General features: G+C 43.8%; 1 protein-coding gene across 1 annotated transcript; it reads right to left on the bottom strand.

Annotated features, from left to right (window-relative positions):
- Positions 1-80: 80 nt before the first annotated feature.
- On the bottom strand, positions 81-12,165 carry fastk (Fas-activated serine/threonine kinase). The gene is made up of 10 exons (XM_080836631.1): positions 11,294-12,165; positions 9,962-10,787; positions 9,151-9,627; positions 8,825-8,973; positions 8,269-8,485; positions 7,833-7,992; positions 3,355-3,446; positions 2,558-3,209; positions 2,145-2,259; positions 81-1,959 (listed from the first exon to the last, which is right to left on the bottom strand). The coding sequence occupies exons 2-10, from the start codon at positions 10,743-10,745 to the stop codon at positions 1,873-1,875; spliced, it is 2,733 nt and encodes a 910-aa protein (XP_080692757.1). The 5' UTR covers positions 10,746-10,787; positions 11,294-12,165; the 3' UTR covers positions 81-1,872.
- Between the last annotated feature and the right edge of the window lie 4,158 nt (positions 12,166-16,323).

Here is a 16,323-nt window from a genome sequence, read left to right as displayed (position 1 = left end):
ATTTATAACAGCCTCAGTATTTCTTTCAGTATAACTGAACTTCGACATGAAATGAATGAGAATTTGAAGACAAATTAGTCGTTTACATTTTTTTTATAATGTCTTTTTACATAGCCATTGTATATGCATATATAAACAAACTGTCCCACCCTTCCCCCTAACCTCATACCAACACATACACCCACTCCATACATATGACCTCCATACATTCAAAAGAACACCATCCTCAATAAATAATCTCTTCCCGAAGAACATCTGCGTAGAATGATCCTTTTAACAAAGCAAAGCAAACACAGCAACAATGGCAGGAGGAGGTTTCCTTCTCTTCTAAAGTCTTAAAACCGACTCACATAAGATAATATTTTATCTTCAAAGTACACAAAAAGGCAAGAGTGACTCTAATTGTATGATTTTGAATGATGATAAAACATGAAGACCGGATCGGTGTCCATTGGTTTTCACCAAGGATGCAAGTATACATATTGTGTTCACTCCGGTAATACCTTCCTCATGGATAACACAATCATGCACTACAAAGTAAAACGAAGTCAGATTAAACCCACTGTTTTCCTAGCATTTGTAAAATTGATACAAAACAAAGTCTGGACTTCCTATTTAATAAGCTACCGAGTTGAATTTCTAAGGTCTGTATATGTACTGTGCTTCAAGTCATTATGGCCACACATCGTAGTGTGAAGATTTATAGACTTTAGATTCCTTGATTACAAAAACCCTAGAAATAAAAGGAATATGCTTAAAATCAATGCAGCTACCGCTAACTGAGAATGCTGGATGAGTGGTCAGTCCCACAATCCATTGGGTGATTTGCTATGTCTTGCTTTAAAGGACACCAGAGTTCACAAAGCATTTTTGAGGAAAAAATATAAATATTATCCATGTCTTTTTTTTTGTTAAACACAAGAGTGGCACATTGCATTAATATCATACAACACATTCCCAAACTCTCTCCAACATGTCCCAGTCTCGTTATTCCCAAACTCTCTCCGACCTGTCCCAGTCTTGTTATTCCAGATCTCTCTGACAGTCTCTCAGAAATCCCATTAATTTTTATGTAGAAAGATCCCATTTCACCCCATTCACTAAATAATGTTTGGTTATAAAGCCAGTCTTGGTGTCAAACGGATACCTCTGTGGACCAGTAGACTGAACAGTTTAGTATAAGGGACTGCAACTGAGACGATGTCTGTGGTGCCCTGACGCAGAACTCCCTTTAGCCTAACAAAAAGCAGCAAACTGTCTCTCCCCGTCGCCCTGCTGTCCAGAGGTAAGGACAAAAGTAAAAAAAAACTAAAAACAAACAAAAAAAAAGCACCACCAGAAGGGGACTACAAATTGATGCCCACACTCTCTCCTTCCCCATCGCTAAGGTATGTTATAACAGTACCTTGTCTGAGACGAATCTAAAACAAATGGCAAAAGTGTCAAAGATTGCTTTGTTTCTTAGAAAGTTGCCACTGGCTCTTAAGCGGACTTGGCATCATAACCTCTGCACAGCGATAGACAGTTACTGTAAAAATGAGAGACTTCATAGAAATACAACATTTCAAGGCTTGCTTTATACCCACTCTTAATAAACACCAAGACCCTCGCCCTCCCTTTACCTAGTGTATCGGCAAGTTAGTGCCCTGGCACCAAATCATTTAATGGCCGTGTTCAGGACCATTCTTCAAACTCTCTCAAACACAAACACACACCGCTACATACACATCACACTTTCATCCCAAATTCTACATTAATATAACCCAAGAGAAACTCTTCCCAAACCACAACTCCACACAAATGCGCGTGCACACACACACACACACACACACACACACACACACACACACAGAGGCATCTGAATCTCCACTGTCATAAGGGGACCTCCAGCAGCTTTTTGTGAAGATACTGCTTCACCTCTTCAATGCCATTCAGCTTCTCCAGTTCCAAATACGGCAACTGCAAAGAAGAGGGAGAAAGCAGAGGTGTGGGAAAAACACCAGTGTCAGATACCAAATACATTTCCTGTGTGCACTGCACAGCCTCATACATGTCCGCTGTTCAAAACTATGAATACTTCCTTCCTACCAGCACAGTCATACCCAGCAGCACGTGCTTGTACACAGTATGTAGGTCATGCCCACCTGAAGAATGATGTAGCCCAAAAGCTGCAGATGGCGGTCTCTCATGGCCCTAGAGCCCACCAGCACGTCGGAGTTGTGACAGTAATGCCACTTGTCATTCACAGACATGATGACCCTAATGCCCCATGAAGAAGAACAGGGAGAATAATAAATAAACATTCATTCATATCATACATACCTGAATGCTCTCTCTCCATCTTATCCACTATCAATTTGATACGCACACTGTATATACCTTTTTGTGTTGGTATGTGTCCTTTACATTTACCACATGTATGCTAGCACGCTTATCCTGATTGGTGTACGAATTCATCCGTCACGTTTCTGAATCTCTACACACATTTGAGCGCTAATCAAAGTGGACTTTGTGAGGTGGTCAAATGTGCTTTAGCTGCAGCTGCTGCCCAACTGACCTCTTGACCTGTGGGTCTGTGGAGCCCCTCTGTGCATCAGGGCGGTCTGTGGGATGAAGCTGAGGCGGAGAGGTGCGCCCCATCTCCCCTTCACCCCCCTCGGGGTACGAGACACCCTCGTAAAAGGCTGGCAGCTCACAGTCTGGGCCCGAGGCAGCTCCCGCGGGGACGGGTGCACCACTCTCGTCGTCCAGGATCTTTCCGATGGAGAACTGGAAGAGGGAGTCCGAGCCACCGGCTGCCCCGGTGCTAGCAGGCCCAGCCTGGGCGAGACAGTCTGAAGGGCTGCTGAGCGTGGAGCTGTCCTGGCTTTCCAGAGAGTGCTCCTTGGCCAGGCTGGAGTAGTAATCTGTGGGGGGATAGTAAGCGCTGTAGTCGAGTGGAACCCCTCCGTTGGGGCCTGCGCGCTGGCCTGTGGGTGGGGGCGGGGGGCGCATGTGCGCGGGCAGATACGCCGACTCGTCACCTGGCTGTGTGTCGCCCCCATCCTCCAGTGGCGGAGCGAAAGGGGAGAACTTCTGGAAGTCAGAGGTCAGCGCCCCCACCGGACCGGAGCCCTCGGCGGGCTTGAAAGACAAGCCCACAGACACGCCCCCAGACGATGTCTTTATTGGAAGAACACGACCCGAGCCGTCAATCAACATGAGGAAATCTGCAGTGACACAGGAAAGACATTCAAGTTTAAATAATCGGATAAGACAAAGACCCCATGCTGCAATAAGGTGCCTTTATCTCACAAGGCAAATATGTATTTCATGCCCTTTTCAGGCGTAATAATGAGCCGGTTGTTTTGCTACCTGTGTAATATCCAGGGGCCAACACTTCGTCCTGCTTGTAGCCATGTTCTCCAACCAACTGTCTAAGTGCCTCAGCCACTAGACCCTTGTAGCTGGAATAAATGGAGTCAAAGCTCTGTTACCTCACAAGAAAAGGACAAGCCTACAAAGTCAGCTTACAATACAAAACTAGAAAATGCATTTCCTGAAGGAAATACCAGTGCATGAAATGCAAAAGTTAGGAAAGGAAGAAGAAAAGAAAGAAGAGTGAAAGAAGGAAATAAGAAAGGAAAGAAGAGTGAAGAAAGGAGAGAAGAGAGGATGAAGGAAAAGAGTGAAAGAAGGAAAGAAGAGTGAAGAAAGGAAAGAAGAGTGGAAGAGGAAAAGAAACAAGAGTGAAGAAAGGAAAGAAGAGTGAAAGAAGGAAATAATAGTTGAAGAAGGAAAGAAGAGTGAAGAAAGGAGAGAAGAGAGGATGAAGGAAAAGAGTGAAAGAAGGAAAGAAGAGTGAAGAAAGGAAAGAAGAGTGGAAGAGGAAAAGAAACAAGAGTGAAGAAAGGAAAGAAGAGTGAAAGAAGGAAATAATAGTTGAAGAAGGAAAGAAGAGTGAAAGAAGGAAAGAAGAAAGGAGAGTGAAGAAAGGAAAGAAAAGTGAAAGAAGGAAAGAAGAGTGGAAGAAGGAAAGAAGAGTGGAAGAGAAAAAGAGAGTGTTTTGAATAGAGAGAGAATATTGAAAAAAGGAGATAAAAATGGAGTGAAGAAGAGAGATTGAGTGTGAGAGAAAGTAGACTGAGAGGGATAGAGAGAAAGATGGAGAGATGGAGAGAAAAAAAAGTAGAGAATGGAAGGTGTCTTAATGTTCCTAGTTACAGTTAAATTGAGTGGGACAGAGAAGAGGTTCCTTTGATTTGGTGCAGCTGTCAGTGAAGCACAGGTGCAAGCCAGTTTAAAGACCCTATTATGAGGTCATAATGGCCCAATGTAAGTCAATGGGAAAATTTAGATTAGTTTTTATTTAATATCTTAAAAAGTATAAAGTTTAGAAAAGTGAAAAATACATAGCATAAGTGTCCTTTACAAGACCTACGTGACAAAGTTTGAATGAAGTTTCTACGTTAAGCGGTTCGGGCTGAATTAATCGCAGAAAGAGGTAACAAGAACTAGAAAATGCATTTCCTGAAGGAAATACCAGTGCATGAAATGCAAAAGTTAGGAAAGGAAGAAGAAAAGAAAGAAGAAAGGAAAGAAGAGTGGAAGAAGGAAAGAAGAAAGGATAGAAGAGTGAAGAAAGGAGAGAAGAGAGGATGAAGGAAAGAAGAGTGAAAGAAGGAAAGAAGAAAAGAAAGAAGAGTGAAGAAAGGAAAGAAGAGTGGAAGAAGAAAAGAAAGAAGAGTGAAAGAAGGAAATAATAGTTGAAGAAGGAAAGAAGAAAAGGAAAGAAGAGTGAAAGAAGAAAGGAGAGTGAAGAAAGGAAAGAAAAGTGAAAGAAGAGTGGAAGAAGGAAAGATGAGTGGAAGAAGGAAAGAAGAGTGAAAGAGAAAAAGAGAGTGAAAATATTGAAAAAAGGAGATACAAATGGAGTGAAGAAGAGAGATTGAGTGTGAGAGAAAGTAGACTGAGAGGGATAGAGAGAAAGATGGAGAGATGGAGAGAAAAAAAGTAGAGAATGGAAGGTGTCTTAATGTTCCTAGTTACAGTTAAATTGAGAGGGACAGAGGAGAGGTTCCTTTGATTTGGCGCAGCTGTCAGTGAAGCACAGGTGCAAGCCAGTTTAAAGACCCTATTATGATGTCATAATGGCCCAATGTAAGTCAATGGGAAAATTTCGATTCGTTTTTATTTAATATCTTAAAAAGTATAAAGTTTAGAAACGTGAAAAATACATAGCATAAGTGTCCTTTACAAGACCTACGCGACAAAGTTTGAATGAAGTTTCTACGTTAAGCGGTTCGGGCTGAATTAATCGCAGAAAAAGGTAACAAGAATAAGAAGAAGAAGAAGAAGAAGAAGAAGAAGAAGCCTAGGAATGACAATACAGGGCATTTCATGCACTGTAATAAGAAGAAGAAGAAGCCTAGGAATAACAATACAGGGCATTTCATGCACTGTAATAATCAGCCATCAGCATCTCATCTCAGCCACTTATATTACCCTCACTATACAGCGACAGCAGTATAGTTGGTGGAGAGATTCTGGAAACTTCTTTGTGAACTACCCACACAGATGATCTGATAACACTGCCACTATCTATTCCAAGTGAGACCTACACATCTAAAGTGTTAGTCACTAGCCCCTTATACATGCGTCAATGTAAAGCCGTTACATCGCGTCTACCACGATAGAAACTCGCGAACGTGTTACAATTGCCTCATGTATAAGGGGTCTAGATGTAAACCGTTAGTTTTTCCGCCAATCGTCTGAAGCTTTCGAGAGAGGTGGTTTACCACGTTCGTTCGGCTTAGAAAAGGGCGTGTCAAATCAGGCCGATGTGTCATGGGGGAGGCTGTGCGTGACTGGGGGGAGACGTGACAGGAGGCTAGAAAGTTAGAGGCTAGAAAGTTCACTCCATCATCTCTTTGAAATTCCTTATTCCATGAATGGTAGGCTACAATGTGACTGGCTGTTTTAAAATATAACTAATAGCCTAACGAAACAAAATAACCCAGGAAGTTTCATCTTCGAGACGTTAAGGCTTCTTCCAATACTGACAGCTGACTCATAGCTTGCAGGTTTGCGGGAGACGCGACATTTGAGGGATGTCACTTAATTTAAACCTTTTTTGCTTCCGTTAGTGTGTGTGTGTGTGTGTGTGTGTGTGATAGAGACAGAGAGGACTCAGTAAAACATCGGAAAACACCGTGTCTCGTAAGCCTTAAGCTATCAATCACCCCCACAATGAAATATGCCATTACAGTCGCGACAAACTTCTTGGCATTGTGGTGCGCCCAAAACGCAAGCTATAAACGTAGCCATCCTAATGTAACCAAAATATACCTCTGCTGATATGCCTAACCTTCGTTCTATTTAGAATGTGTATTAGCACTATGCAGGAATAAAATAGCATCTACAGTGTCAGGATTCAGGCGAGAGCGCCTGGCTTCTATAACGCGCCCTGCTGCACTGAAGGAGCGCTCACTCGCAGCACCTGTTGCTGGAACGCATATAATTCGTTTTGCAAGGTGCTGTAGTCGTGGGAACGACTGGCCTGGTTTCTCCCAAAAGGAAAGTAGATTTTCCTCTGCTGATCCCGCGTCTATATGGAAGTTTGTAGAGAGATTGCCGGGGAGTAAAATGCTCCCTTTCCTTTACGTCTGCTGCTGGCTAGTAATACAGACAGCCGGAAAGGTTAATAAACGGAATGAAATAGCTACACATTATACACGCTATGTTTTAATAAAAGCCACGTTACTCACATACTGGTTAACACTGTTTGTTACAGCACATAAATGTTTGTCGCTACATCCAAACTGCGTCACCGTTGTCCCTTCCTGTGCTCCAGCCGCACCATTTTGCTTGCAATGTGAACCATTTAATTTAAATATGCTTATTGGCATTTGTTGCACCTTAATCATTTTCTACAAACATGATATGCTATGTATGGTGTAGTAGACTGAGACTCTATTCACTACTGCACAAAAACTAGACACGTTTGAAAAACTAGACGTTTGCAATGAAGTAGGTTAAACAACTTTCGCAAATATCTCCGTAAGGGAGATGGGTTATGTGCTCAAATTTCCTGGGATCAAAGAAGACGTTAGTATTCATGTGCAAACTAAAAATCACGTCTCAGGATTGCTGCGCATGCAAGTTATTTCGGGTGTCTCAACTGTAACTAATACCACTGTCATATAATTATGAGTCCAGTAAAAGACGGAGCAAACACAGTTTTCTACCGTTGTTGAAACACATCCACGCGTAGACTCGTTTTCTTTCCATCCGAGAGTGGTTATTCAAAGAAAATATTAAGAACTATATGCTGATAGAAAGAAGGGAACTTTAAGCCACTACACTGCCTGTGCCCGATGCGGATCACTTTGATGTTGTTAGTAAACAAACCAGGTGGGAGCACATCTCCGTGGTCTTTGCGCATGCCCGAGGCAATGTAACAGCTTCACATTTTGCACATGTATACAGGTAACGACAAGAGCCGTTTCCCTTGAAAATCTTCACACCTACACGCGAATACGATACGATAAACTGATCTGATCTCAGTGGCACATGTATAAGGCCCTACTGTTTCCTCTAGGATTCATTTTTTCAACATCGGGGGTGAAAGGTTTTGTTGCTCCTAGGTGGTGCGCGCATGTAGTAGTGTATATCATTAGTTAATTAATACAAATCAAATATGACACTTGACTGCAAAAAATACTTTATATCATACGGTCACCGCTGCAAATGCATATAAGGAAAATACTGTTATTACAATTACCCTGAACATTTTAGCAACTGTTGTGCCGTTGCCACTGAACATCCTGTAGATGCAGGGTAGTTCCACTGACCTGTATTTGCGGTTCACCTCATCTGCTGTTAAAGCGTGGTCAAACATGAGCACTTTGTGCATGTCCTGTAGTCGTGGGCCAGTGTAGTCCCTGTACTCCAGCTCAACAGCAGCATCCAGTAAGGACAGGTAACGCCGCACGATAAGTGCATAAGGACTGTCTGCATAAAGAGGGTCAAAACATGTAATGGTCCAACAGTAATTTTGAAATTACATGAATAATTTGCCCAACTTCATGGCAAGATTAGTTATCCTATGGATATGCAGTCATAATCAAAAACTAAAAAACTAAAATCCATAATCAGTTCAATGTATAATGCAATGACCTTATGCAGCCAGCAGGGGTCACTGTGAGTCATTCTTCTAGTTAAATTCAAAAGAAATGCCCATGCGACTGTGACAACAACAGGTCAGTAGGGTTGTGCTAAGTGTCTCACTTGTGACGTTGCTGATGAATGATGAGGAGAAGACGCGGTGCAACACAAGCCCTGGGAAGTGGCCCAGCTGGAAGAGAGACATGAGGATGTTGACGGTAGCTAGCGGAGAGCTCAGGGCCTTCAGCTCCAGTACCGTCTCCAGCTTGGAGAAGAACTGGCTCTCATTTGCAGGCCGGTAACTCATGCGGCTAAATGGGAACACCAGTTTCTGGATGACCTGAATGGAGAAAACAGGAGTCAAATGTTGGGGAGTTAAACAAAGGATAAGTGATTATTACACCAGCTCGCTGGCAGAAACCGATTTATTCAGGGGTTTGATGCAATCTGATTCATTAAATGTGGCTTTTACAGAAAGAAACTTGAGCACAGGAAGTGATCTTAAGCACAGGAAAAGCAAAGATTCAATATGTATGTAAACTCCTAGGAACTGTCCCTATGACCCTAGTGTTACTATAATCGTGTTCCACTGGTTGAACAGAAACTCCACACTATGAGATACAATCCACTCCTTTGTTCAGAACCCCATCGAACAAAAAAAAAACCTGACTTCACTGACCTTGCTGTCCAGGTACTCGCCCTTCTTCACAAGGAAATCAGCTATCGTGTCAAGGAGGCGGGTCTCTCTAAGTCGGTGACGGGCAATGTATTTGGAAATGAGTGCCATGGTGTAAGGGGTTATGCTGTCCGCTTTTTTGGGAAGTTCCTCTGATGGAGAATAGAAGGATGGAATCAGAAAGTATTCACTCAGTTTATACTTCACAGCCATGCAGGATTATTAGCTAGATGGAAAAAAAATATACCGGTATGTAAAGACAAACATAAAGCAGAAAACAAACCATGAACAGAGAACTTCTGACCCGAAGGGGACCTGCCGGCACTCACCCGCAAGGCTGATGATGAACTTCTCCTGCCTGTTCTGGTAGAACAAGTGGGAGCTGAAGATGAGCTCCAGGCTCTTGTTGCTGGCCTCGCGCGCACAGGCCGATAGCATCTCGTCCAGCAGGGCCATCTCGTGGTCGCGCACGCTGCTCACGCTGCTCAGCGTGTGCTTGACCAGCCGCAGAATCTTGCGGTTGAGCAGCAGCTGCTCCGGCGGGGGCGTCCCCGCCGACACCTGCAGGGCCCGCCACTTGGTGCGGTAGTAGGAGAGCAGCAGGAAGAGCGTCTGCGGGTGGCGCTCGCGCTCAATGTTCTTCTCCAGGCCAGCCAGGCAGGCCTCGATCAGCGGGTGCTGGCTGGAGGGGTGCAGCTTCATGCTGCTGCTGAACACCATGGAGATGTCCTTCTGGTTGAACTGGGACAGGCGGCCCTGTGACTCACCCTCTAGGACCTGTACTATCTGAGAGTCGCTGGGCAGACCTGGACAAACATCAGAGGGGTTGGGCGGTTGCGGTGTGGTGTCAGATCTATCTTACAGCTTCTATGAAGAGATGAGCTGTCACACTACTTTAATAGATCAGTAAGTTAGAACAGTAAGTAAGACAGTAAGTTGATGTTTTTGGTTGCCCAAGTGTTGTTATGAATCAGCTGATGCTTTTTTCTTAAACAGAAAGGAGACATTTAACAATCTTTAAAAAAGGTTACAGTGAATGATCTCAACAGTTCAACCCTCCCACACCCCACTGCCCAAAATCCATTCACCAAGGACAGCAACAGAGCCAGTAGTATCCAGCCTGATAAAGTGCTGACTTACCTAGTGCAGCGACTGCATAAAGGCAGTTGACAATGCTGAAATTGTCAAACTTGGAGCAGTCATTCACGATAGCATTACAGAGTGTCTGGAAGTCAGGGTTCTCCAGAACCTGCCGGCAGGGGTTTTCTCCACCTGATCCCCCAGGAGAGGTCCCCAGGGCTCCCTCCACCGGCCCGGCGCCCACCGGCCCGGCTCCTGAGCCCCCACCCTGCTGCAGCAGCAGCAACTGGCCAATCTTCTGCAGAGCAATGGGGTAGTGGTTGTGCGAGATTTTGCCGGGGTTCTGGGTGACCCATCGGAGCACCTCGTCCACGCCGCGCGAGCGGTCTATCAGCCGCTTCATGGTGAAGAAGGTGTCATAGCTCATCTTCTCATGAATGAAGTTCCAGGTCTTCTTCTTGCCATGGTGGTGATGGGCGTTCTGCTGGTAGTGTTGAGAGGCCAGGTGTGAGGCCTGGGCGTGCGTGTGGTAGTGCTGTTGGAGAGGCTGGTAGTGAGGTCGGTGCCCGTCTAGACGGCCCTGGTAGATGGGAGGGAAGTTCTGAGGGGGTGGGACCTGTGGGTGATGGGGGAGCGGATGGTGGTGGTGGTGGTGATGGTTCTCCAGCATGGGCGGCCCTGCCCCAACAATGCCCACCCGCCGCCCAGGCTTGCCGCCACTACCACTGTACAAGCGTGTAGTGTACATGCTGGACAAGAGACTTGCAGCCAGAGAAGTAGGCTGTCGAAGATCCTGGAATTTGCCAAGCGTTAGGCAGCCAAATCGAAAGGGCAGCCAACGCATGGTACGTAGGGTGGTCCAACACTGAGCCACAAGACATCACACCTGCAAAGAAAACAAGCAATTTGATTCATGTAAATGTGTGAGTCCAGGTGTTTCCGCACGTCACAGTAGTTTGCAACGGGCAGATTTAATTTTCTTACTCCAGCAGGAAACAGTAACTGAAACCAAGTCAAAAACACATAATCCAGATGTAATACAAAGTGTGCTGCATCTTGTGAGGATAAAGCACAACATTAAGTACACTGACAGGTGAAGACAGACCAATCATTTGTGAGGAAGGTTAAAGCCCCTCTGATGACAACTGGGGAAGAAGAAAAAACTTCATAATTCCATCTGATAACCTAAACGTTGTCTTAGGATGTGTACAGTCAGGATACCAGGTTGTAATGTTTTCTGTCAAGGTCAATTAGTGATATTAGATAAATCACAATATTAGATACTTAGTATTGCAATCTAATCGTACAGCGACATAAGCACTCAAAATTCACAATAGAGTAGCCAACATATATGGTAAATGAGTTGCCTAAAGTAAGGTTGTTCGTACTTACATCTTTGATCAGAACTTTGAAGAAAGTCCAGGGATGATGAATACCTCCCAAATATGACTGAGCAAGGTAACTACAGCATTATCATAGAAAGCTAACTGGCTAGCTATGCAGGTAAATTGACGAAGAGGGCGTTTGGCCAACTAGGTCCAGCTTCTCATACAATGATCAAACAAATCAGGCACGCAATGTGTATGCGACACACAGGACTACAATATCACTCTGGCCTGTCATTATCAACGTTAGAACGTTGTCATTATATTTGAGGCCTGGAAAAGGTTCCAAACTAGCATGCTAAGAAATGTTGACCCAACTTAGCCAGAATGCTATCCAGAGTAAACAGCCTTAGGAATAGCATGCTAGGCTATGTAGCTAGCCAACTGGATTACTACTTTAACAGCTTTGCTGGCTAATGTTAGCAGAGTTAAATGTCATCAATTCAGAAGAAAATTTGCAAAAAGGGGAAACTACACATGCACGGTATTACGTTACTTTATCAATCACAGATAAACACACTAACGCACCACAGTGTGTTTCGGTGACTGTTAAGAGTGTGCTTGTGTAAGAGCACGCAAAAGGTGCGGTTGCATGTTTAAAACATGTCACGGCATTTTAAAATATAACGTTAGCTAGAGACTATTAACAATTCGCGTTAACCAGTGCTAACTGCCAAGCGGTGAAGCGCAATTGTTGAGTGACAGACGTTTCTGTCGTTATGTCTGAGTAAAACCACTTTTAGCAAGCTGGATATAGCAAGATCTCCACCCCAAAAAAGTTGACATTAAACGCATGTGCCCTCATAACCTGCGATCCTCAGCGGATTTCTGCGAACGACGATTCACCGCACTTCACTTGGAACCACCGGTGTCGGCCATCTTCCCGGCAGGCAACACCACAGAGGGCGTGTCATCTGAAATTTCACGTAATGCCAAGCAGTCCAGTTCACACAAAACAGATAGACGTGTGACTTAGCAAATGTTAAGCCCATGACTGTGTTCTATGAAAACGTTTATTTAAACGGAAACGGCGGTGCCTTGACCATAGAGAAGGCCAAAGTTTAATTACGTGTTTCATTTTTTTCATATTGTTATTCTCATCTTGCATCTGTGAAGGACTTTAATTGGATCCATTGAGCACACTCCCTTTTTAATACAGTCACTGCTGATTAACACCTCTGACACAACCACAAAACGAGAAATGTTTGTACCAAAATGTACCGTTTACCTTTTTTTTTGTCAGCACCGTCAGCCATAAAAAATACAAATACAGTTTCACTGACATGTTTCAAACATATCTTGTCAGGAGATTTGCATTTTACTTATGTGGTACAATTTTTAGTAAAATTCCTCCTGACACATGGCGACAAAAGCCTGCTCTACCCTCCTTCTCCTCCAACCTACCAACCTCACTGCCGATGCCTTCCTTTTTCACAGAAAGTGGCAGCTATCAGTAACCAATTCTCCCAACTGTCTCATCCATCTAAGGGCACAACCGATACTCTAACATGTAGCTGTCCCACTACTTGTTCCTCCATGTCTCCCCCGGTTAAGGGCGCAACACAATACCCAACATGCAGCTGTCCTACTGCATATGGTCAATCCCACTGCAGATGGTCAGTCTTCCCCGGGTTAATGGCTCATTGTTTCCTTTCACCCCTCTCACAGAGTGAGGTTTCCAAACTCCTAATGTGTAGACGTCCTACTACATGCCTGTTGGATCCTATCCCATCCTACCTCCTTCAAGCCATATCGACTACCTACCCTCTGTCTATACTGTCAAGTACTACTATGGGCATTTCTGGCAGGGCACTATCCTGGTTTGAATCTTACCTCACTGGGTGCTCGTTCAACGTGTCATGGCAAGGACAGCTGTCTGTACCTCACCACCTCACCACAGGGGTGCCCAAAGGCTCGGTGTTGGGACCAATTCTCTTTGTACACCACCTCGTTGGGCTTGCATGGTCTTTCATATCACTGCTATGCAGATGATGCCAAACTGTATTTGTCTTTCCCGCCTTATGACACCACTGTCTCGGCGGGATCTCGGATTGTCTCTCTGATATATCCACATGGATGAAGGATCACCATCTTCATCTTAATCTGGCTAAAATGAAAATGTTGCTGATGTGTTCGTCTAATCAAAGTCAAAGTCAGTTTGTTATGGTCACACACGACACACAACAACACACACGTGCATTTTTTGGGTGGTGACACAGGACACACACACATGCATGCTGAAGAGGTCGCAGTTAAATTTGTCCTCTGCATTTATCCCATCCTGGGCTGTCCTTCCTCCAGGATCCAGTGGTATTAAAGTCGGTTTAGATAGGCTTCCATAGTTTCTAAGAAGCATTACGACACCAGAAGGGACCAGAAGGTAGCTAGTTACAACCAGATGCCAACAATGACAAGCCTCTCTCTCAAGGGCTCAAGGGCTCTCTCTCTCTCTTGTGCTCATAGATTATAGATGTGTGCCAAGTAGTGTGGAGTAGATCTGCTGCTTAAAAGTATGCTTGTGTTTTTGATCAAAGATATCATAATCGCATTTGAGGGCTTGAATGCATGACCAGAACGTTTTTCATCAGAAAGCCACCTGTAGGAAACCTCAAGTTATCTATTTGTAAGGTCACTTAAATGGCACCACATCCATTAGGAAACTTCCCCACATTCTCAAACATGCGCATACATACATACATACATACATACAGCACTGCTCACCTGTACCCTATACAGCACTGCTCACCTGTACCCTATACAGCACTGCTCACCTGTACCCTATACAGCACTGCTCACCTGTATGAGGGCCCTATACAGCACTGCTCACCTGTATGAGGGCCCTATACAGCACTGCTGACCTGTACCCTATACAGCACTGCTCACCTGTATGAGGGCCCTATACAGCACTGCTGACCTGTACCCTATACAGCACTGCTCACCTGTATGAGGGCCCTATACAGCACTGCTGACTGTACCCTATACAGCACTGCTCACCTGTATGAGGGCCCTATACAGCACTGCTGACCTGTACCCTATACAGCACTGCTCACCTGTGCTCACTGGAAAGGGCCCCCTTTGGGACGCTGTCATGCAGGGGCAGCATAAAGGGCACCTCATATCTGCACCCCTTTCTATTGGAAGGGCACCCATAGGGATCATGAAGTTTGCATCATTATAAGAGCACCTTACAGGGCACTGCATCACGTTTTCTCCACTAGAAGGGCACTCATTAAAACACATTGCCCTGCTCTAGAGGGCATATTGTCATCATTTATTGCGTGAAGGGATACCCTAGAGGGCACCAAATCACTTTGTTTTCATTATGAAGGGCAGCCAACAGGGCACTTTAGCGCTGCTTCTTCAACCACAGGGTGCGCCAGTGGCTGAGCTTCATGAAACCAGACAGTTATGTAGCACAGATTTAAACACAACTGGAGGAAGTGTGGTGAGAGCGGACAGCCATGTCTGACTTTGTGATTTAAGATAAATCTATGAGAGGTTCCTGCATACAGTTTAACTGAACAGTTTGCATTCTTGTACATTACATTCTTGTTTTATTAACAACTGCACAAAAGTAAGGACCAAAGCCAAATTTCTTCAAGGCCTGAAATACACAGTTGTGTTTTACTGTGTCAAATACCTTGCAGATATCTAAAAAACCAAAATATTTCTAACGTCATCATAGTAAAAAAAAAAGTCTAGCACAAGACTGGTGTTATTGTGTCTATGCCTCATAAAAAAAACTATTTGGGTTTCATGAATAATTTGGTCCAAAACAGCTTTTATTCTTTGGGCAAAAATCTGAGCTAGGATCATTATTAAGATGTCAAATTGACTGCCAGTTGTCAGTGCAAAGCAGATCTTTCTTAAGCTTTGGAATTAGGGTTAAAAATCCTTGAGATTAGGTGGGAGGGAGAGATTGATTTCCAATGCTTCCTGTAGAAACACCATGGGGGAAGGGGGCAAAACAAGAAGGAAATGTGGTTCAACCCGTTTTCAGATTGAATGCAACCCTGCTTACCTGGAACATATCATTTATAGCTTATTGCTTATGATATTATAAAATGCTTATCATTGCGTATTGCATTGTCCACTGTTGTCACTCAGTGTTCCATCATCCTTCTCTTGCCATTCTTATGTACGTACTGTATATGTCATTGATATTTTCTGCCACCATGTCAATCAATTCAACACCCCCCAAAAAAACATGATTCATATGAACTTGTAAGAATCAACAGTGCCAACTCTACCCTCTCTAGTGCTTCCAACTGCAGACTAGGATAATACTAAGTGCAATCATGGTCGAAATTCTACAGTAGTCTCCTGTGGAAATGTGGTGGTGATTGGTTTTGTATCCAGATTTGCTACTGATGACAGCCTACAAGCCTTTTAAGGTCATGACAGCTGTCACAATGACATTTGTGATTTGCTGGTTTGCTTTTCTTTCTACCAAGTCTACCATGTATTATATTCTCAGGCCTTGTTAAAGATAGGGATTTTAATAACTGTCACCAAAGCCTGAGCCGAGTTTCATGAACCTAATTTTGAATTCGTTCATGGGTTATGAATTCAGAAATAAATGCCTGTCTGAAATAAAAGTCTGTTCTTGTAAGGATGGAAAGGGCTTTGCAGGAGTATGCAAAAATATGCCCCTGTTAAAGTTTCTGACATAGTGATGGTAGAAGTGAAAAAAGTGGCTCTAAGAATCAGATTCTATTGCACCATTTCTTAAGTACAGCCAATGAGACAGCCAAAACCTCTCAATGCTACATGTGTCTATCAAAGGCAAGTGTAAGCTTCACAAGAGGACTCATTAATTGCTAATCCGTTTGCAATGCACAATTTTCTCCACAGAATAAAAAAAAAAACTTTTGTTTTGCAACTTGTTTTATTGTCAGTATTCTTATAATTCATATTCATTACAGAAGACACATTAAACCTTGGAAGTTTGAATTGTAAAATCTGTCTGTTGCATGTGTTATAACATCATCTGCCTCCACAGTATTGACAAACGTTTAGCAACTTGTTTTGTTGTTA

This window comes from Sprattus sprattus (assembly GCF_963457725.1).
Source record: "Sprattus sprattus genome assembly, chromosome: 4".
Taxonomy (NCBI): domain Eukaryota; kingdom Metazoa; phylum Chordata; class Actinopteri; order Clupeiformes; family Clupeidae; genus Sprattus; species Sprattus sprattus.
This window is presented reverse-complemented; position numbering and strand designations above follow the sequence as displayed.

What these genes read in the sequence shown, in the direction of transcription:
- fastk (XM_080836631.1), bottom strand. Translation starts at nt 10,745, where the DNA reads ATGCGTTGGCTGCCCTTTCGATTTGGCTGCCTAACGCTTGGCAAATTC. An exon ending in TTATGCAGTCGCTGCACTAG is followed by an intron (nt 9,628 to 9,961) that starts GTAAGTCAGCAC and finishes ATGTTTGTCCAG; the next exon opens with GTCTGCCCAGCGACTCTCAG. An exon ending in GTTCATCATCAGCCTTGCGG is followed by an intron (nt 8,974 to 9,150) that starts GTGAGTGCCGGC and finishes ATTCTCCATCAG; the next exon opens with AGGAACTTCCCAAAAAAGCG.